Source organism: Cucumis sativus, chromosome 4 (assembly GCF_000004075.3).
Source record: "Cucumis sativus cultivar 9930 chromosome 4, Cucumber_9930_V3, whole genome shotgun sequence".
NCBI classification, from domain to species: domain Eukaryota; kingdom Viridiplantae; phylum Streptophyta; class Magnoliopsida; order Cucurbitales; family Cucurbitaceae; genus Cucumis; species Cucumis sativus.
The window spans coordinates 15371127-15394492 of NC_026658.2; the positions used below are offsets into that span (position 1 = coordinate 15371127).

At 28.0% G+C, this 23366-nt stretch overlaps 1 protein-coding gene and 1 non-coding gene across 2 annotated transcripts; both read right to left on the minus strand.

The window, feature by feature from the left end:
- Positions 1-15544: 15544 nt before the first annotated feature.
- LOC101209227 (transcription factor DIVARICATA) lies at positions 15545-17977 on the minus strand. Its single transcript, XM_004147841.3, has 2 exons — positions 16799-17977; positions 15545-16312 (listed from the first exon to the last, which is right to left on the minus strand). Exons 1-2 carry the CDS (start codon positions 17215-17217, stop codon positions 15832-15834), a joined length of 900 nt encoding a protein of 299 aa, XP_004147889.1. The 5' UTR covers positions 17218-17977; the 3' UTR covers positions 15545-15831.
- A 3116-nt stretch (positions 17978-21093) lies between these two features.
- TRNAA-UGC lies at positions 21094-21166 on the minus strand. The gene has a single exon. It is a non-coding gene; the product is annotated as a tRNA-Ala (tRNA).
- Positions 21167-23366: the final 2200 nt, after the last annotated feature.

Genomic DNA, 23366 nt, shown 5'->3' on the forward strand with positions numbered 1-23366 from the left:
TGTTCATCTTGACATATAGATATAGATACGAAAAATATTTAGGACATGAAAAATATTTAGGAGCATCTTGAACAATACATATGTTTGACCATATCATCAAATTATAGAATATAGATGAGTTGTAGGAAGAAGAGAAGAAAAAGGAAAGAAAGTGTGTGGTGGATAAGGAGGAGAGGTGGATGGGAGGGCATATATATGTAGCAAAATACATAAATAGTGAAATGGACAATCCAACATCAATAAATTTAAATGCTTCTCCCTTTTCTACATGTGATATTGTTTCAATGAATTTATCCAAGATCATATCATTATGTGATTAAAAATGTCAATGTCAAGATACTTTTACTTACATTCAACATTTTTTTACCTCACTTGCAAACTTATCCACTCAAATCAACCCCTTTTGCTCTTTTTTTCTTTTTCATATTCACAAATTATGGAGGATATTCAAACTTTTAATATATCATACACATGTCTCTTCATCTTCTGCTAACTGTCCTTGCTTCTCTCTTTAATTTTGCATGGTAAATTAAATTCAATCTATACCATTTCTAATTATATACAATAACCAATATATAGAGAGTCCACACCGTAAATAAATAAACAATAAACATATTATTTAATAACGTGTAAACATAAAAATAAGAATATATATTTATACCATATTGGTTAAAAGTTTTTTTATTAGATTTTCTTACAAGTGTATGTGTGTGTATATATATTCAAACTTTCTAGCTATACTATATATATATATATATATACAAAGTTAGTATGTTTTACACGTGTTTCGAAAATATTAAAAAAGAAATGAAGTTCATAGTTAAACTTTGATGCAAGTTGAGGGAGTTGTATGAATTTGACGATTTAACAACTTGCCTTTTTAAGATAAAAGGGAATTTATTTGTAAATTTTTAGTATTTATGTTTCTATCAAATAATTGCTTTATATATATTTTTGTCTTTCTGTGTGACTCAATCCAAATTATTGTTCTTTTAATAAAAAAAGAAAATCATTTTTTAAGAACATCAATAAGGATGGTTTGTTGTTATTATTATTTAATTTCTAAAAAAAAGCAATGTGAAAAGATAATTGGGAAGAGATATTGGAACTTTACTATATGCATCTACATATGTGACAAATTTTAGTTCGTTTATTTTAAGAAAATATAGATTTTATATGATTTGGTTAATGATGCTAATAAATTTTCAAATATAGCTAAATGAATACATATATATATAATAAAATATAATCGATAGATGTTGATAGACATGGGTAGACAATTATCAATCAAATGTTGACTATAAAATTTTTATATTTAAATTTGAACAATTTTGACGTGGATTCAAGTTTAAAATGAATATAGTAATATTTATATAAGTTTAAATTGAAACTTTCAAAATGTTATTAAAGTTAGAGAATCGAATTTGACAAACTTAAAAGTTTAGAGATAAAAATTGAAAGCTTTTTCTAGTGATATATTTTTCTTATTATATACTGACTCAAACCCGTGACCTCAAAATTGAAATACGGTTTCAAGATATCGAACGAGAGTTATTACATTTGGCGAGATAAAATTGATGAAATTTACAATATTGGGATTAGTTGGACTCTTCTTCACACTTGCCAAATTAAGGCTATTTATTGGATGCATGAATTCAAATATGAAAGGATGTGAAGAACCAAAAAGGAAGAAGAAAATATTATCATGTCCACACTTTTGGTGATTTTTCTCCAAACCCAAACAAAAATTTGAAAATTTTCCTAACATCCATGAATATCTCCCAAAAAATTTCTCTCTCTCTCTCTTTTGGTTAGATTTTTAACAATATATCATCATATTTTATCATTTATTTAAAATATATCCTCATTCTTTTGTAAGTTGCAAGATCATCTTTTAAGTGGTGTGTACTTTTCACTTGAAAAGTTTAGAGGAAAGTTGAGATGCGAAAGTATGAGTCAAACCTTAGAATAGTTTAACAATTCATGACATGAGATTTTTGTCCAAAAAATGTAAGGATTTCTTCTAAAAAATGGTTTTGAAGTGAACGGTTTATAGAATGTTGTAAAATTTGAAATTATGAGTGTTTTTTAGATAAACGATAAGATTGGAGGTAGGATTTATATTTGCTTATACCAAAATTTGGACAAGAAAAAACACATTTGATCACATTCACGTGACAATAATGGTAAACTTGTAATTTGAAAATAAATGTAATATGAAAAGATGTGCACATCAATGTAGTGCTTCTTGCCACATGAGCTTTAATGGTTAAGTTAAAAAGTATAACTACTCAGCAAGTAAAGAGTTTGAGCACAAAAATGAACTTACATCTGTGTTGGAGCTATGGTTACATATATTTAAAAGAAAGTGTAGTTTACCTAAGTCCTTCCCTTTAGGATTTGGAGTTGCAGAGGAAAAGAGAAACTATTCCCACCAAGGAAAATATATAGATAGATTGATTTAAGTCTTATCTATTCACACGTTGTAGCTCTTTTGTTAAACTGTTTTGTGACTCCTGAAACCCTGAGAATTAGTCAAATTTTTCATTCCAAAAAACTATAGAGAAAATGACAAACTCCAAAAGAGAGGTGGGAATGAAAAAGAAATGCATTAAAGAGAAGTTCTAGGTGTAGGAGCGAAGCAATACGACTGGAGAACTCCACCAGAGGATAGTCTTCATGAGAGTACTTACATAGAGTATCTGTTGGGGAAAAGGGGGTTGGGGTATGCCCCATTTGGTATTTCCAAGATCGATCACCTTCTTTTAGCTATATTTTAGACCTAGAAATGTGCCAATAGGTATTTTATGAGGCTCAGTCGAGACCAAGCACTTGCCCAAGTCAATCCCTTTTTCTAGGTTCTAATCATTTGATTCTAAGCTGCCTCCTTCGATCTGAATTATTTTATCTTAGTACCTCTTTATTTTTACTTTTTGTTGATTATGCCTTTGCCCCAAAATCATCTCTAATAATGATATAACCTTCTTTATTTAAGTTGTGAAGATGAGTCATTGGCCATTAATGTATTATATATCCAACAAAATGAATTTGTAATTAAAGTTTAACAAGTGTACTTCTTATATATACAAGCTAATGATTTAAGAAATTCATGTCGTCACGTGCTCAAGACTCAAGACGATGTAAAGTGATTGACGTCTTCAAAATGAACTAATTTTAAAATAAAACAAAAACATGAGTCAGCCACCAAACTTTTTTTATGGTGTGATTGAACACCAAAATAAAGTAAACATTTTTTTAAAAGAAATATAAAAAATGATCTGCGAAAACTATATTTGAAAGTTCAAGAGTCATTTGTGGAATGTGGTAACATCTCACAGCACCAATTGAGAAAACTATGACCAATATTGAATTTAAAATATTTTTAAATAATGTCTTATTCTACGTACTCTCATTATTTTAATATTTAAAACAATGACGATCTCATAAAATAAATTAAGAGAGCATTACATCAATTAGACTATATTGAAGAAAATATACTCACCTCAAGAAAATATGATAAATTAGTACAATTTCTCAAAATCCATCTTAAGAATATCCTTCTAATAAAGGGATTTTTTAAAAAAATATTAACTAAAATCATTTTTTTTCTTAGGACCAAACGAATTCACAAAAATGTGATCCCTCACCTCATAAATTCTAAAAAGTTAGACTCTAGGTTTCGTCGTAGTATTTTATCTAAGAAAAATAATATAAGTTATAGAAGATCTATCCCAACCTTCCAAATGATTGATTTGCTCTCTTAAAAAATTTTAGAAAATCAAAATTTTATAGATTTTATTATCCAAAATTTTATAAAAATAATATGCTCGATAAAAAGAATTACAAAAGATATAACTAAAAAGAATTACAAAAGATATAACTTAAAGAAACAAGTAAATATATATTAAATTAAACATCAAAATAGCAATTAATGCAAAATATAATGTAATATGATTTAAAGAAGCATAATAATATAGATTAATGAACATAAAAAAACACAATATTATTTTAGAGAAAAATTATTGAAGATCTATTACAAAAGAATAATCTAAGAATTGAGTTAATTTTAAAGGGTTGCAACACAAACAGAAATAGTAGTCATTAATGATGGAGCTAATTAAAGTTGAAATTATAAAGTTTTAAAAGCAACAAATGTAGTTAATGAGAGAGTTTCTTATCGTTTAAATTGATGCTGATCTTTGAGGTGACAATTAATATAAATGAGATGTGTGAATTCATAACATTAATCATCCAATAATTTTATTCAATGTATGTGTCCATCCCATCATCCCTTTACCAAAATTATTGTGTCATATTTAAATTTACAAAGTTAATTTAGATGAACTAATATAAACTTCTTTTTCATTTTAAGTTAAGATTCCAACGACATCTTAACAACCAAAGTATATTAAGAAAATAAATCACGTACATATAGATGGAACTTAATTAATAAAACTATGAGATTTTTCCATTTCTTAACATGATTTATTGTTTTCATATATATATATTTTAATTGAGCTTCAAATATTTAAGATTTCATTTTTCTCGAATCTATTATATATTTTAGGCTTCATCCATCCATAATTATATCATATTATTATTTCATTAAAATAAATACATTTTTAAAATCAACAAAATATGATATTAAGACTGATTCATCTTTAATAATTATTTAAAAGCACATCTCAAAATTGATGAACTATAAAGTTGATTTCGAAAGTTGTGAAATTGTAGGTTTTGGGTTTTTTTTAAAGAAAATGAAAATAAAAAAATAAAATAAAATAAAAAAACCAATATCATTTTTAAAACTATAACTATTATGTTGACTTGATTTTCACTACAAAGATTGTACAACTTTTGTACTATTTGATAATGACACCATTAAATGACAAATCCATTAAAAAGAGTTGAAAATCACAAATACATTCCAATATGAAATGTATCAATTAAATTTGTCTTTTGAACAAATATTAATATCATATTTTGAAGAACTTTCACATGAAGAGATAACCCAATCTTCTTCATCAACTTTTCATATATATATATATATATATATATATAGTTAATTAGAAGCTCAAATCTTCATTAACAATACCATTCAATTAAAGATAATTAGGCTTTTCATTCTTTTTACACAATTTCATTTTTATTTTTTAATCTTTTATTTTAATTGTTTGAATTTTTGCCAAATCGCTCATAAACCGAACTCAATTAGAATGCTTAACATCTATTCATGTTGATCAAACTAATTAATAAAATCATTTAAAACCATATTTTACAATTCATATATGGCTTAGTCAATTTGAAACAAATTAAGAATAAATTTAAAAGAATGTTTTGGAAGTATAAAATGTGGGGATAAGGAAAAAAAAGGAGATTGGGAAGATGAATGTACCAAAGAACATGGAGAAAAGAAAAGGAAAAGAAAGTGTTAGATCATGTTTGGTCAATTTTTGTTGGCCAACAAATTGAAGCAAATATATAACATAAGAGAGAGAGAGAGAGAGTAGAAGAGGCAAAGACTTGGAAGGCTGCTCTACTTTTTTCAACATGTAGGTGCATGCAAAGACTTCACATTATTTTCTCTCTTTTTCACATACCTTTTTTTAATAAATTGAACCCTATATTATTTTTTTATATATAATAGATTAAATTACTACTTTAATTTTTATATGTAGTTTAAAGTTCCTTTAATCTAAATAAATCTTAAATTGAGTGGTTTCATCTTTTGTTATTTATTATCATTTTCACTCTAATTTTCTAAAACACGTTTTCATAGTATATTTTTATGGGATAATTAACTTTTCATAGACTAATTAAATTTAAAAATACAAAGATTAAAATTAAATATTTGATAATAAATCAACCAAATTCAAACAACATAAATAGTATAATGACTTTTAAAAGAATATTTTTATCATTAATTTCAAATGAAAACAATTAATATACTTTGTTTAGAAAATACTTCACTTCAAATAATTATGAAATTTGATTTTAATTTTAATTTTAATTGTGATAAACATGTGTGAAAATTAATTAGTTATTAATTTTTTAATTTTTTATTATTTAATTAATGGATATGAACACTAACCAAGAAAAATGTATACTTTTTAAAATCGTGACTAAAAACGTAAATTTTAAAATTTGCCTGAGTATCCGATAGAATCTTTACCAAAAAACCAAGGATAAAAAAAAATTACACTCAAACATAACCAAAAGTTCAATGGCACGTAATTGTAAGCGTGATTTACAACATCAACTCATGTATGGATGAAGAAAAATTATAGTAAATGGTTAAATGGTAAAAAGTAGGTAAAATATAATAAAACTTCATACAAAATCTATCCAAAAAATTTATATATATTTAGTAAATATTTTGGTTGAAATGTACATGGAAGGATTGAAAAAGAAATACATATAAAAAACATTTATAATTAAAAATAAAAGATCATATATACAATAACTTAATCTTTATACTTTTGAAATTTTAAAATTGATAAGGTGTACGTTGAATCAACCCCTCTGTTCCTAATTTGGAAGAAGAAAAAGAAAGGAAAATTATGAAGTGTATCTGAAAGAGAAAAGTTGGTAATAATAATTTTATGGTTATGTGTGTAAGAGTATTGATGATGATATGTTGAAATGGACAACAAACTACTTCAAGTATATACACACACTTTCCCATACATGAATGTGGAATTTGTTGGAGCAAAATACTATTATTGTTTTCTTTTTCTTTATTATTATTATTATTATTATTATTTATCTCTTTCTTTTCCCTTAATTTAATTGCTATAACTTTTTTAGTTACGTATAAAAAGAGAATTGTGTGACCCATTTTCGTTCGTGGGTTTCAATATTTTACAATAATGTTTACCATAAAAGAACAAATTTATATGAATTATATATAACACAATTATTATTTACATCATAGAATTACAATGAATATCACATGTTAATTAGATTAATTATAATGTTTCTGAAATCTAATTAATCAAATGTTGAAACTATAAGAGAGAGAGAAAAACCTATCTTTTTTTTTTTGTTGGGCTTTGAAATTGAAACAAAAAAAATTGATATCAAATACAAAATATATATATGATAAAATATATGTGTAACGGTACAACTAATACATATATGATATAATGGCTCACCATTTAGCTTTTCATGCTTGAAATTATAGGAATCAAATTTTTAACGTTCTCATGTTTAATTGACACCATTTTCATATTTTATTTTTTAAAGACTTTTGGGAATATATATATATGTATGTATTTTGTATAATTTAAACCAAAACAAAAATGGTTAATATTGGTTAGGTGAAAACTTGTGGAATGTATGTGTGTATACTTAAAAAGAAAAATGGTGGCTGCCATACAACAACAAAACAAAAAACCTTTTATTTTGTTTGGCTTAGTTGAACTATTTAATCATTGAGTTGATAATTGTAAGTTTGACTGTGTCAAGTTTAATTGCACACATTTTTCACTCTTGTTTTTTCTAATAAAAAAAACCATCACTACATTTAACTATTTTAACTTTCCAAATTTAAAGTTCAAAATTTAAAGTTAAAGATAAGGAGAAATACCTCTATGATTTACATGATGTGTGATTTTCGTTTTTTATTATTTGAGTTGATATCACATTAATTTTGATTTACAAACTTATGTCAACTAATTTATAACATGTGAGTTTGGAGATATTAGTAACATTGAACGATTGATTTTTGTTTGTTTTAACAACTCCAAACATAAAAGTGGGAAAAGGGTGAAGAGAAGACAGAGAAAAAAAAAAAAGAGATGAAATGAAGAAACTTTGAAATAAAAGATAGATTCAAAATGTTATTATTCCAATGAGAGGATATGCAAATAATAGTATTTTGGATATAAGTTTATTTTATTTTGGGTTTGGTTGGTTTCAATTGATTGATCCAATTTTTCAAATTTTTGTCTTAGCTCATTGTTATGTTAGTTGCTCCCATTTCCTTTTATTTATTTATTTGATTAAATGTGTTAGTTTTGTATTTTTATTTTAATTGGTGTATGTTGAGTAAAAAAAAAAAATACATAAATTAACATATGACTGTATATCTGAATTCAATGAGTTTTTCATGTATGGGATCTAGCTACCGCGATAATTGTTCTTAGAATTTTGAGGGAGAACACCATGGTGTATATGCGGCGAGTTCCAATGCAGAAAAATTTCAAAGATATAGTATCAGTAATCCTGGAATGATAGCGTACACCATTATATTTTCTTCCATGATTATATGTATAGAGTTACAATTATCATGTACTCATAAACTATTTCATAAGACAATAAATGTTCTCTTCCTATGAGTCTGAAACCCTCCATGTGTAAATGTTGTATTATTGAACTAAGTTACTAATTCTCCTGTGTTATGATTATTATTTTCGTTGTTGTTACTTCACTTATTAGCTTAATCGTTGTCTTAAGTCATCAAATTACCAAAATCTTTATAGAATTAAAATGATAAAAAAAAAAAAACCATTTTTATCTAAACCCATGTTTTTGGTAAATATTCATATTGAAATATCATAGAAATTATATATGGTTGGAGGTTAGTGGTTAAATAATTTAATTTAATCATTAAAGAATTGTTATTGAAAAAAAAAAGGTTGGAAGAGAAACACCTTTTCAAATGGTTCGCTGTTGAAGCCTTTCTTAACATTATCCGGCCCATAAAATATCGGCTTCAGCCCATCTAAAACTCTTTTTTTTTTTTCTCTCTTTTCTTTTTTGAAAATGAAAATTCAAGCATGTTGTTTACAACAAATTGAGCAAATTTATAGCTAAAGTCTATAATTTTTTATATATATATTTGTAAATATTTTGAATGATTTTGTGGTTTGATATATAATATTGTAGTTGATTGGTTTATGTTGAAGTTGGTGAATTGATAAATCATTTGGGTTTCTTTCCACTCCACGTTTACTCCCCCCAGAGTTAATAATCCATCTGAAGTTTAAAAAAGTCATATCCTATGTTTAAAAAATACATGAAAATATATATAAAAAAAAAGGACTTTGTGTGATTGTTGAACGCTCCTCTTCTCTCTCTAAATCAACGCTTTATATGTATATTTGTTCCTCCACTCTGTTGTATGTCTCTTGTTTGTGGCCTTCGCCTCATATATCAATCTACAACACCCATTTTTCAATAGTTCTCTTTTACCTATGGATAATAACTGTTTGAGATAATTGATATCTATGATTGAATATGCATGGTAGAGAGTTGCATGTATGTGTTTGTTTTACTAAATTTATTCATAAAACTAATTTCTGTTTATAGATATAAAAACTAACTAATTCTATATAGTCTATGTGCGTAAATATTTTATTTATGTTCTATTGTCAATATGAAGAGTATAAGCATGTCTAGACGAGTCACTGTTAGATAGATGAGACTCTCAACAAGTTGTCGATATATGCTGGTATCTTCTAGAGAAACACTATCAAAAGGATTCACGTGAACATTGGGATTAACAGTGTCGAAGCAGTCTTGGAGTCAGTGATTTTTTAGTGGGCTACAAGTATCTACCAGACCGTCGAGAAGCTACAAGACCAATAAAATAGTTGAGAGAGCCAAGGTCTTTCATCTCAAAATGTTCACCAAAATAATGTTAGAGAATAGATATGACCTGCGAATCATCACTAGTAATTAGAGATGTCCATCGGCCAAGGCACGGGGCAAGGGATGCCTCTCCCCTATCCCATTCTCCATCCCTACAAATTTTCCTGTTGGAACAAGGTGGGTATTCCGTAGGGATTGGGTTTCCCGCGGGAAAATATTCCCCCTTTGGTTTTGATAAATAAAGAAACAAACAAGGTATTTTTCCTATTAGAAAACAAAATTTGTGTCATCCTTCAATGATCGTTTTCACTGACTGAAACCATGAAAAATAGTTATAATCATTCAATTTTTTTCCTGAAAAATATCTTGTAAACTGTGTCATTGTATTACTCGCATAAGCAGAGGATAAAATGGGGAACGAGGTTACCACATTCTTAGAATATATCGGTAAAGGTGCATGAAGGCCATGACCAAGAGTGTTGGATGTCATCCCTAAGGTAGCCTCAAGGTGCTATAATTTGTTGTTGAAGCTCTTCTAATTGATGGTGAGTCATACTCAAAGAAGAGGCAGAAGCTTGCATATTAGGGTTGGAATGTGTTGAAGATTCACCAACCACAAATGTTGAGTGAATTTAAGGATTCCTAATCTCGGGATAATAACTAGGGTTTGCAAAAGAAGCAGTGTGTAGCAGCGCATACAGATTCGACTCTAGAAGTAGCAAGTGACTGAATGGAATTAGGTGGCAGTACATGGAGCGGCACACTTTAGTGGCATTACAAGTTACAAATGAAAGACAAGGGAGACAGAAAAGGGTTGGCCGACGTGATTTGAACTAAGCTAGTTTAGAGGTTTCCGACCACTATGTGTGGAGCTCCAATGGCGGCACATAGAGGCATGGATGACGGAAAGGGTGACAGAATCACATTGGCCGACATTTTCTAAAGGCACCGAAACCACTCATATCCATGGTAGTGTTTATCCGAGCATCAATGACGACGACGCTAATACTGGTGGTTGTCTCCTTTCTTTGGTCTCCATCAAGAATTGTGTGGTCTAGGGTTCAATCAATATCTTACTCTGATATCATATCAACAAATAAAGACGAATAATGAACACAAGATCTACGTGGAAACCCTATAGTACAAGGAGAAAAACCATGATATATATGTATTTTTTTTTATTATTTTCTAATAATCATAAGATACATAAAATTGAGGAAAATTTATAAACATGTGTCTAATTAAAGGTAATTAAAGGAATAAAAAACTAAGGTAAAGTAAATATTACCTATCCATAGGCTTTCATCATGACGTGAGCCCATTATTTCTAAGTGTTTCTTTACATATACTAATAAAACTTAAACAAATTTCTAAACTATTATATAATATGCCTTGTAGTTAGAAGGTGACATAAATGAATGAATACCACATTCGAATGAAAAGGATTCAAAAGATATATATGAAAGTTATGATTAATAAAGATTTAAAAGAGAATGGAAATTGTATACTAATAAAATGTACATTTCTATCCGATAACTCAATTATAAAAACTTTAAAGTTAAACATACTTAGGTTTGAGCAATCATATATTAAATGACCTTCTCAAACAAATTTCAAAATTTTTCAAGATACGTATGAGTAAAGAGCATTGCTCTAGAACTACCATAAAGTTACACAATTCCACCTATACTAATTAATTTATATTAACAATTAAAATATATTGATTATCTAATAATCATTTTTATCAAAATTTAAACTCTAATTTCTTTGGTGGTGATTCGAATTTTATGAACTCTAGACGGATAAAGAACAATTAATAATACTTTAATTATTAGTTTTATTATGTTGTTCATAACCTTCCAAGTTGACTTTCATTTCAATTAACATCTTCATATATATAATACATTTTAGGCCATCTCTTACATTTTATATATGAAAATATATAGTTGGATCCAACCCTTAAACAACATTATTATTTATTCCTTTTAATGAACTAACATCTTTGGGAAGTTGAATATTCACTTCACCATACTCAATAAAAGCATAAAACCTAAGTTCTACCACACCACACTACCCTTTGTAAAGAATATTTAAATTTTAAAGTTAAAAGGTAAAGATTCGAACCTACTCCACGTGACAATCAACTTAGTCATTTATGATCATGTTTTTTTTCTTTTTATCATTAGGTCAATCCATAATGGCCGTGTTATGATGAAACTTAGTTTATGTTTGTCGATCTAAACATTGTTCAATTGGTTTTTTTTTCCTTGAATACAACAAGTATAGAATATGAAAATTGAGGTTTCTAACGACCCTTGTGAAAAATGAGTATAAAGAATTACTATGTTCGTATTAGCTGAGAATTACTAACTTAAGTAGATATATATATATATATATATATATATATATATATATATATATATATATATATATATATATATATTCTTAACCCGAAATGTAATTCAACTAAAACCCTACATGGAGAATTTTTTTATTGAAAACGAGAGGGGAGAGAGAGAGAGAGAGTTGTAGTCATTTAACAAAACAGTGCCTCATTGCTTTAAGAAAAGTTAAAGGAACATTTGGAGGATTATTGTGTGGTGTTGATTGCAAGAAAATAGTATGAAGAACCAATAAAGGTGGAAGAAGGGCCTTCCCACTATCATTTCAACAAACTTCCATTTTAAATTCAAATAGTGATAGTGACTAAATATGAACCCTAACATTTTATATACTCCTTTTATATTGCACTACTATTACTTTTTCTTTTTTGGTTTGGAGCATAAGAAAAGATACTTTTAAAAAGAAAAAATAGAATAAGGGTAAACCAGGGCTGCCTCAATGATGAGCAAATAGAGTATCGTGTCGGAAGTTGACGGTAGGAGAGCATTAAATCACACAACGACTCGTTTCAAAGAAACTTAATCCGATGGATTATATAGTAAACTTGGTTATATCGATCCTTTAAAACTTTGCTTTGCTTGTCACCTTGAGTCGTGGAAACCTAACAAATTAAAATCAATATTAATTAGAGATGAAATAGTATTATTGGAATTTGAATGCATTGTATATTGTCTTATGTTGTGCTCAATTTATTGGAATGTTTTGAATTTGTTATATGGTGGTTCCAATGATAAGGAACAACACTGACTCGTAACCCTATTTAGAATTTGTATCTGACACAATTAGATCTTAGAATCTAAAATAATGCACTATATAAACTCTTCATCCCTAAATGCGCTATTGTTCTATATTATGTGACATTCTCTTTAATAAATTAAAAATTTTCTTCTTCTATATCCTATAGATATAACTAACACATTGTTAACGAGCCAAGTAAATCTGTTTATTGATTCTCTATTCTTTACGTTAACTATATTCTTTATTTGTTGATTTCGTAACATCAATCATTATAGAAATTCGAAAAACAAAAGATGATAGACTTATAATATATTAATATTATAGAGAAATTGGAATGGATAACCATTTCAGCAATAATAATTAAGGATATAACAAAATTTTAAAAAAATTGCAAATATAGCAAAACTATCACTGATAGACTTGTATCGTTGATACACTTCGTATAATCTATCAGTGATAGACCAATATTTGCAACATGGTCTATCGTTGATAGACTCATATCATTGATAGAATTTGACAAATTTTTGCTATATTTGCAAATTTTTTAAAGTGTTGCTATATACTTAATTATTTTGAATCTAATTACTAAATTTACAACTACCCCTTAATTATATTACTACTCCAACAAAGATGGATGTTAAAAATTAGGGAGACCAAAATTTCCATAAACAAAGAATGTCAAATAACAAATGAAAGTAATACTAATTCTCACTCATAAAACTTCATTTTATATATCTAAACTTTAATATTTTTACTAGTCCATATACTCATTTTTTAGTCAAGAAGCATTTCTTTATCCCAAACAAAATTATTATAAGATAACGTTTGATCTCACTATTATACGCCGATTTCTAAATTCAATAAAGAAGTCTTTCAATGAACTTAATCTTTAAAGAATATTTACAATTTTTCGAGTAGGGAATGCAAATTTCTTTTTCTTTTACCTATAAATTTCATTAATTTTTTCATTGGTCAAACAAGCAATAAATAATTAAACATACATATAGACCATTCTTTCATTTTTTAGAACTCTTCAATGTGTTATTGAAACTTCATAAACTTTAAAAAGGAGTCAAAGTGGTATGTTTGATTCCTTTTGAAGAAGAACATATAATATATACACACACACATATATATAGTATAGTATAGAGAGGCTAATAGGGCATAGAAGAGACAACTGTTATTGTCTTGTCAAACAAATAAACAAAAGAAAGTCTTCTCTTTTAAAACCACTATTAGGAATATTCCATTTAGATTAGATTACTATTTAAATTGCATTTTTCCTTTTCCCTTTGTGGATTAATATGACCACACACACATATATATATAGAAAGAGAGAGGGGGTTGAGTATTGGATGCTCGACTTTTTACATGCCAAGTTTAAAGTTTAAACTTCTTTTTCTCAATTAGGTTGATTAAAGGAAAGATTAATTCTTTTAGATGATCATTCAAAATAATGTTTAGTGTGGTAGAATGAAGATCAGAACACTTCCATATTTTATTGAAGTTCTTGTAACAAAAAGTAAATAAGTGCTTCTTATTACTCTTCCACTCCAAATATTGCTATAATAAAATGTATTAAGTCAATCTACAGATAATTGAGTTAGGTCAATACCACTAAGTCAAATTTACAAGGAGTTAGTCACAATAGTCTACTCTTTGTTTATTTATTTTTGTCCATAAAACACAAAAAAACGACCAAACTACTTCTCGAGATTTTATTATTTAGCTTTGTTCTTTTCTTAAAAGAATGTTATTACTAATCCATTTCTATATCCTTATAGCTTGTGTAAATGCAATCATTAACCCAAGATATTAAAAAGAAAACTTAGCCTACTTAGTAGGACCTTTAGTATATATGTGTATGTATATGTATAAATATAAAGTGACTTATGAGATAATTTTATATCAATTTAAGAGCTATTTTTAAATACAATAAAATGAATAAAAAAATTTACAAAATATTATGGTTTATTTATAATGGACTACAATATGTCTATCAAATACAAATAGACTTGGTGACTATTTTGATCAATTGTGGTCTAATTTCTTATATTTGTAAATATTTTTTTAAAAAAATAGCATTTTAAAATAATTGTATTTAATTGAAAAGAGAATAAATCACAAAGTCCAAACTAATTTATTTATATATTTTTAGTTTTTAAATTAATAACAATTATTAGTTTGGAGTTTATTTATATAGTTGGGATGTATAATTTGATTTTTTCCCCAAAAATTTATTATTATTTTAAAGTGATATGCATACTGTGGGCATTGACGACCCACAAATTAAATAAATATAAGACAATTATATAACATCTAAAGAAACCATAATTCCATTTTACTAAGCTTCATTTAGTACTTTCTTATTAGATATTAATATTAATATGAAAATAGTCTCTTTTGTTTTCTTAGCAAAGGATGGAGATAGACATTTGTATTAGCCTAACTAATAATCAATGTGGGTCTAAAAATTGCCTCTTTACAATAAATGAGTGAAAAAAATATGTAGTTTGACCCAGCAATAGCTATATATATATGGATTGGCATATGATGAACAATATAATTGAGTTCAAGTCAATGGTCATTTTTAGGCCATAAATGCAGTGTTTGAAAGTTTTCATTTTTGAGATAGAGAAGAAGATCACATTAATTACTGTACCTTCAGAAATTTTTCATTCGATTGGTTCTTGTTTGATGGCTTCCTATATGAAATCCTTGAGTAGGCACGGTGAAAGGCTAATTGCATGTAGCAATAATCAGTTTTCTCGACCAATCGATATTCGATCAAAGCCTTGGATTTTCGACATGTTGGAAAAACAAAATCACTAGAAATGATCATTCATAAAGTTAACCCTGAATCATGATCTGCAAAAGCAAATCTCTCAGTAAAGCCTAACAACAATGCACTAGCTTTAAGTGTCTAGTTCTCCTCATCAACATATTCACATCAGAGCAACATGATACACAATAATCATATGATAGAGCAATCCATGATTGCTAAATGAGATCGATTCTTTTAATTAATAACCATATCCTAAGTTCTAACAATCAAAAATCTCCCAAAAAAAAGAAAAAGAAATGAAAGGAAAAAGTTCAGTGATAATGTTGGTGCATTGGTTGCATCTGAAAAATAGTATAGTAAGGTGCAATTGGAGATTCAATAATGGTTTCTTTCAGCAAGTTCTGTTCCTGTTGCTGAGTTCCATTTGAAGGCATAACCATAAACATGTTACCGTTTGACGAATCAAGAACTTGGTTCAAAGACTCCCAGTCGAATTGCTGGTCGGTGCTGTCAACCATTTTTGACAGCTGATGGAGGTGTGTAGCCATTGCAGCAGGATCTGGGGATGGAGGTCTGTTACTATCTCCTAATGGAGATTTCATATCGGGGAGATTGACGGTCGTGATGTCGTGGATGCTCGATCTTCTCTTATCCTTTCCACCACTTAGCTGTCTAATGAAGTACTTTTGAGCATGACTAGCGACTTGTGTTGGTGTTCTTGTCGTCACGAAATTGCGAGAAATGTTTCTCCAGTCACCTTTACCATATTTTTTAAGACCCATCAGAAATTGCCTGTAGTTGTAAAACAACCCCAAATCAAAAAGCTGAACAGCCATGAGATAACCAACAAAGCACAAACTCAACTGACAAAGACAAGAAACTATTGGATATATATATATATATATATATATATATATGTATATTCATTTACACAATTTCTTAATCAAGACAGAGCAAGACAAAACACTGAGGGCATGTTTGTGGATAATTATAAAATGGTTTAATTAATTTTTATTTCATGTTTAAAATTACTCTAAAACATGTATTGAAACCCTTCAAAATTAAGTGTTAAATTGATTTGGAACGATCAAAGATTTAGAGTTATTTTAACTTGGTAAATGTCCTAAACAGCCCTCTATTCATATAACATTTCATCAAGAAACTAGATAACAATCCTCTAATCATATAACATTTTAGAATCAAGAAACAAGATAACAACAATCTGAATGAAAATTCCCATTCAATGATAACAAAGCAGAGAACGGAGCTAAAACTTACCTGTGTTCCTCTTCTGTCCATGGAATTCCTTTCTTCCTTTCATGATCGGAAGGTCTAGTAGAGGTTCCTCTCTTAACACCAGAGCCATAGAAATGGCTCAACCCATCAAATCCGTGGCTGCTATCAACTCGTTCCAATGTAAACGAATGACGATTAGCATATCCACGAATTGGAATCAAACCAGCCTCTATATCACTAACATCTTCCTCCAATTCTTGATACTGCTTAATCACATCACCGATGGTTTTGCCGGGAATCATGGCGGCAACTTTAAACCATCGATCGGAAGTATCTTCATCGTACAAAGCCAAAGCATTCTCAAACCGTTTGTTTTCCTCGGGGGTCCATTGGGTTCCTTTAGTTTCTTGAAATAGCCAGTTAGAATTTCGAAGATAGGAAGCTGGAGAAAGAAATTCCATAGTAAAAAAAAAAAACTCTCAAAATCCCAAAGAGGAAATGCAGAGCTTTTTAGGTCATGAACGCATTAAAAACAAGAGCATCTGAGAGGAATCAGTGAAGCCTTTTCACTTAGAACAGAGAAAAGAAAATTTTGGGGAATCTTGAAAAGACTTCTTTTACTTTTCAGAGCCCTAGGAAGATTCGTGAGAGGACCAAAACAAAACCCTAGAAGCTCAGTTTCAGATCCAATACAACAACAAAACACAATTACAGTAAATCAATAATCCTTCATGGCCATAGTTAAAGCTGGGATTTGAAGAGGATTACAGAGGGTATTATTTTGTATCAAAAAACAGTGAATAGAGGTCGACCCATTAGAGGAAAAGCACGAAGAAGGCAAAATCAATGGGAAAGAAGAAGACCCAGATGGAAAAAAGAAGACCCAAGAGATTTAAAAGGGAGAAATAGTGAAAAATGCAAGGGAAATTCAGGTGTATGAGAATGAGAAAACCCTAGGTGTTGTAGGTAGTGATGGGAGTGAGAATGGATGGGGAAAATTGGGGGTTGAGTTTTTGAGTAGTGTGAGAGGTTGTGTTATGTAAGGAGGAATGAAATGCAGAGAGAATTAAAGAGAGTGAAAATGAAAGGTCAACAGTGTTGAGTTGTAATTGGTGGGTCTGGTGATTGTGGGAGCTGATTCTTCACACAAAAGCTTTTAGAGAGAGAAAATAAAAAGAAACACAAAGAGATGCCAATTGCCAAACCATTCCAAACCAAAATGCTGCTTCTCATCACTAAACTCTAAAATATCCTATCTCAAATCCAAACCATACTCCACTTCAACTCTCACTTCTTTTATATGAATTTGAGGTTTAAATCTACCTGAATGTATCTTTTGAAAATTTACACAAACAAATCTTAAAAAATATATTTTTAAATTAATAAATAAACATTTTAAGTTTTAGTTATTTTATAAATTTTAATATGACATTTTGTTATATTTAAAAATGTTTTAAAAAGAAACCTATTTTTTAGAAGTAAAGTTAAAACACATCATTGAAAAGTTGAAGGGAAGGTTAGACATTTAATTAAACCAAAGTATGTCCATTTTCAACCCATTCTATATTGTATTGAGACATCCCTCATCACATGGCTGTGAATTTAGGTTAAAAAGTAGAGTGGTTTTTTCTTCAAAATCTGTTGGCTCTATAAAAATTTTGATACAAAACTTCAAATATAAGAAGACATATTACATAATATTAATCTCACATCCACTTGTTTAATGCTTATAGCAAAATTAAATAGATATTGGTGAAAATGGAATCCCAATGAAAAGGTGGCTATAATAATTGTAACCACTATTGCCCAATAGAGTAAAGAACCCAAAAAGATAGAGAAGAATCTAGACTTTTTTTTTCTCTCTTCTTTCTTTTTTTCCCTAATTTTTGCAAAATTAGAAAAGAAAAAAAAGCTAATTAAAATTCTCTCTTTCACACATTGTACATAATTAAGAATCTTTGTCAATTTGTTTCAAGAACACATTTGTGGAGTATTTCTGGGCCAAATGACATATTATATACTTGAAATTCTCATCAAGAAACTTATGGTTTACAAAAAAGAAAGAAAAGAAAAACACCCATATAATTAAAGTTATTCAAAAAGAAAAAAAAGTTAGTTAAAAAAACAACTTTTTTAAAGATACCATAGTGCAATAAAGAATGTTGATTTGAACTTGCAACTAACTTATACGTTATCACTTAAATTACATTGAAGGCTACAAATAAGAACGATGTTACTACAATTTATATAGAGAAAATATCGAAAAATCATACCCTAAATTTTATAGGTTGTATTAATTCATTATGATATGCTTGAAACAAAGTTCATGTAAAAATTATAATTTTAATTCATTGTTCAAACCTCCAATTGAATCGATTTAATTATACTTTTAGTAAAACATTTATGGGAGAATATTGTTCATCCATATATTTACTATAATCATCTATTTTGTTAAACAAACATTTTAAAAATGCAACATGCACACTAACGATTTTTAAAGGTTGTTGTAATGAAATGTCCAAATTGGTTTAGATAGAAAATTTTAATTAATAGTATAATTAATTGACTCAATTATAGATGAAAGTGAAAATTAATACAACTACAAAAGTTTAGGATTTAAATTAAATGATGTAATCTCTAAAGTTTACAAATAGAAATGAATTAGATGATATATTATTAGTTTGATAAGTTAAGACATAGGGATTTGGAGAGTGTGGGAGTTCCAAACAATAAGGGACACAGTGAGGAAATGCCATTGGTGGTTTGATGAAAAAGGAGATTTTCATAGTACTTATGGGGGCATTAATGACCCTAAAAGTGAGTTTAAAAGTTGATGATTAATCATAAACAAGATCTAATGGGTTAGGTAGGAATGAAGTACATTCTTATATTATAATTATAGTCTTATATATTAAAATAACAATCTTAGCTAAAACAAAATTTTAAAAAAACAATGACTATAGTCCCACATACAACCAACATTTTACAGGTATCAAAGGGAATAAAGAAAGAAATTAATATATGTATATAAATTTAAAAATGGACATTGAAGTTGATGCATAATTTGTCCCATTTCCTACATTTGGCTTTACATTATGTGATTGCTTTTCTAATATGTTGGGCACTTTGAATGAAAAATAACAAACCACTAACAATTATATTCTAATATTCATTTTTTTATTATTTTTTTCTTTTTTGGCAGCCTTTTTTTAATTTATAGTATAAAATAATCAAAAGGAAAAATAAATTTTGTTATTTTACTAAAAAAATATTTCATGTATGGAGTGAAAGGGGACATGTGTAACTGTGTGCATAAGTGAAGTGCTTTTGTTGCCTCTACTTTTCCTTTTCTTTCCATGATTAAATGTTTGTGTGTGTGTGTGTGTGTGTGTTGTGAGTGCTTCTCCACCTTGCAACTCATATGCATCTCTATTACTTTTCTTTTGCAGAAGTGATTTTGACGTTGAATTGGCCATTATGAATATTATTATAATTAATTTGATTAAATTAATTAATCAATAAATTAGTAATTTCAAATATACATTAGTTTGGGTGCTCGTACATCTCGAGATTCATGGTCAAGTTTTATGAACTAAAATGTTCCTATAAACTTAATTGTATTTTAGCATTGTCTCTTCTTTGGGTAATATTTGGTTTTTGAAGTGTTGGAGTGCTCTTGTAATTACTCAACCATACACTAAGTATCGTTAGAGCGTCTTTCTCTTCCTCTCTTCTTCTTTTAGAACATTTTGGTTATCGTTCTCGACTCCGTCTATAAATCAAATTTAATATAATTAAAGAAGGTTTTTTTTGTTGAATAAATTCTTTTTTAAAAATAAATAATTAATTAAAATAAAACACACATGCTGACACATATGTGAACTCAACATCTTTTTCTTTTAACTTCGTACAGTCAATTTTATGTGTTTTTTTTCTTTTTGTTAATCATCACTCCCAACTTTATATTTCTTCACTGACAACTTTTTTCAATTTTGAATTTAACAACAAAAGCCTTCAAATATTGTTTTTATCGAATTTTTAAAATTAAAATGAAAGTGCTCAAAGTTGGAAGGTAAAACGAAAACCAACCTCATAGCTCAACATATTTTACCTAATTCGACTTCAAAATTATTAAATTTTGAGATTTTATGTTTAAATTAATTTATTTACTTATTCTTAGCAAAGCAACTCTTATAACTTTAATGTTATAAAATGTAGCATACCAAAGTGATAGGTAATAGAAATTCAATAGGATATATTTTGCACCCTTGAATTATTATTAATTTCTTTTATGTAGATTTTGTTTCACTATAAAAATAAAAAGTTAGAAAATTATATGGAGATGCGGGGGATCGAACCCCGTGCCTCTCGCATGCAAAGCGAGCGCTCTACCATTTGAGCTACATCCCCTTTTGTTATAGTGAGCAGCACAAAATTTATAATATAATAACTAAGATTCTATTAAACTCTACAAAGTCTCAACCAAATAATTATTGCTAAGAGTCATCTCTCCTCCCACTAATCACTATACTTGTCTCACCATAAACATAATATAACCTCCTCTTTCCAACAATATGAAAACAACATTTCTCTTAATGAGTGATGATAAACTTCACGTTACTTTTACAACAATTATGCGAGGAATTGAGTTTTTATTGAAATTACACCAGGGTTAAAATTTGTGTAAATAAATTTAATGAACGTATATATAATATTTAGTTGATAAATATAAATATGTAAAAGACATTACTAGATATTTAGTAAAATAGTTGCAATCTATCTAAAAGTAATTGAGTAAAGTGTTTCCTATAATTGTTAAGATTTTTGGCTTTTATTCTCATTTGCCTATTTCTAAGCTTCAAGATTTTAGGGTTGGAAAAGGCCAACAACAAAGGGCCCATTATTTAATGACAATCCAAATGCTATTTCATGGGCTCAAAATTGAAGGCCCATCAGATGCTAAACAGGCCCATTAACTTATTGGGACATACTCCATTACCTCTTTTCTCACCATTATGTATTTCACCAAACAAACTTTCTTTTCTTAATTGGAACATTTTCAATAGCAATATTAAAAAATGATGAATGTGGTGAGGAAGATTGTCTTTCTTACCTCTTTTTTTTTTTTTTCTTCTTCTTCTTCTTTTTCTTTAGTGATCGAGAAGATTGAGGTAGACATTATCCTTTAAATATTAAAGTAGTTTGGTTCATAAATTTAGATAAAAAACTTAACTTCATATTTTTTATCTTTTTAACTTTTTCACATTTATCGAGTAATTTTGATTCTTTTACTTACACAATTATAAAATTATTTTATTTTACAACTGCTTACTAATTTCAGTATATTAACTCTAGATTTATTAACTTTATTTGGTGGGTCTTCCCCAAAAAAGTTCTTAGGTCCTTTACCTTCCAAAGAATTTCTCTATTTTCCCTCTTTTGGGGTTGTTCAACAAATCAAAAATCTCTCATCTTTTGACCTTAAATTTGTACCTTTGCCTCTCTTTTTAAATCTATGCATTTTCAGCTTAATGTCTAAACTTACAATATACCGTTGACGTGTCCAATTTTTTAAAATTTAATTACGTTACTTTTAACTTCTAATTTATATATCTAACAAGTCTCCATCATTAATGATTACATGATGGGTTGAATTTCTCATTTATAGTATTAAAAATTATGTCAATTACTAGTGGGTTAAACTTATTTTGACCTATAATGAGTATCTAATAGTTTAATTATATGTCTAATATACCTTCCACATTTTATACATTTCTAAAGTTCGAATTTAATTTTTTTAACAAAGTATTTTAGATTAAAAATGTTAGAGAAATTCTAGTTTCCGGTAAATATTTTTAATCATGATAAAAAGATAAACTTTGATTTTTTTAAGTAGTTTAGTTTAGTTTTTTTTTTTTAATCTTTCGGAGAAAGTCAAAACCAAAGTTGTTTTCAAAATAGGGTTTTGCTATTTTTAAAAGTATTCCATTTTTAAATAAAAAATTGACTCTCAATTATCAAGTGTTATTTAAAGAATGAAAAAGGAAAAATAATGAGAGGTAGCAATTTTGATATTGGTTACCTACTCAATCTTTATTATTTTTTCTAATTTTTTTGAACAAAATTATTTATTATTGTCTAGCCATAAATAGATAAAAAAAACTAATTAATAAATATATAGAGACATGTAGGGATGGTAAAATTTACTTATGTCTCACCACCTAGTTAGAGAGAGACAGAGAGAGCCCTCAATTTTATCATCTTTCATTTTCTCTTAAATTAAATTGTATACTAACTATGGAATGATAAAATTCAAACCATCCATCTATAGAATCTTTTCTATGCCTTAGTTATTGTGTTATAATACTGTACTTAACCTTGATAATTAAGGAAAAGTATTCAATATATTTTAATTAGGATGATGTTATTAACTTTACTCATTCTCGAATTTCTAAAAATTATGTTATTTTAATGAGCAACCATAAAGATTGTAGATGAAAATAGTGACAAAGGTAGGGTTGGAAAATCATCCACGTTGTGTACTCAATTCAAAATTTTAAACCCTACTTAATTACCATAATTTTAGATTTTATCACATAATAGATTAACT

Bases quoted from the DNA above. Each gene is read 5' to 3' on its own strand.
- LOC101209227 (XM_004147841.3), bottom strand. From the start codon at position 17,217: ATGGAATTTCTTTCTCCAGCTTCCTATCTTCGAAATTCTAACTGGCTA. The intron at 16,313-16,798 runs GTAAGTTTTAGC...TTACAACTACAG, and splicing joins TGGACAGAAGAGGAACACAG to GCAATTTCTGATGGGTCTTA.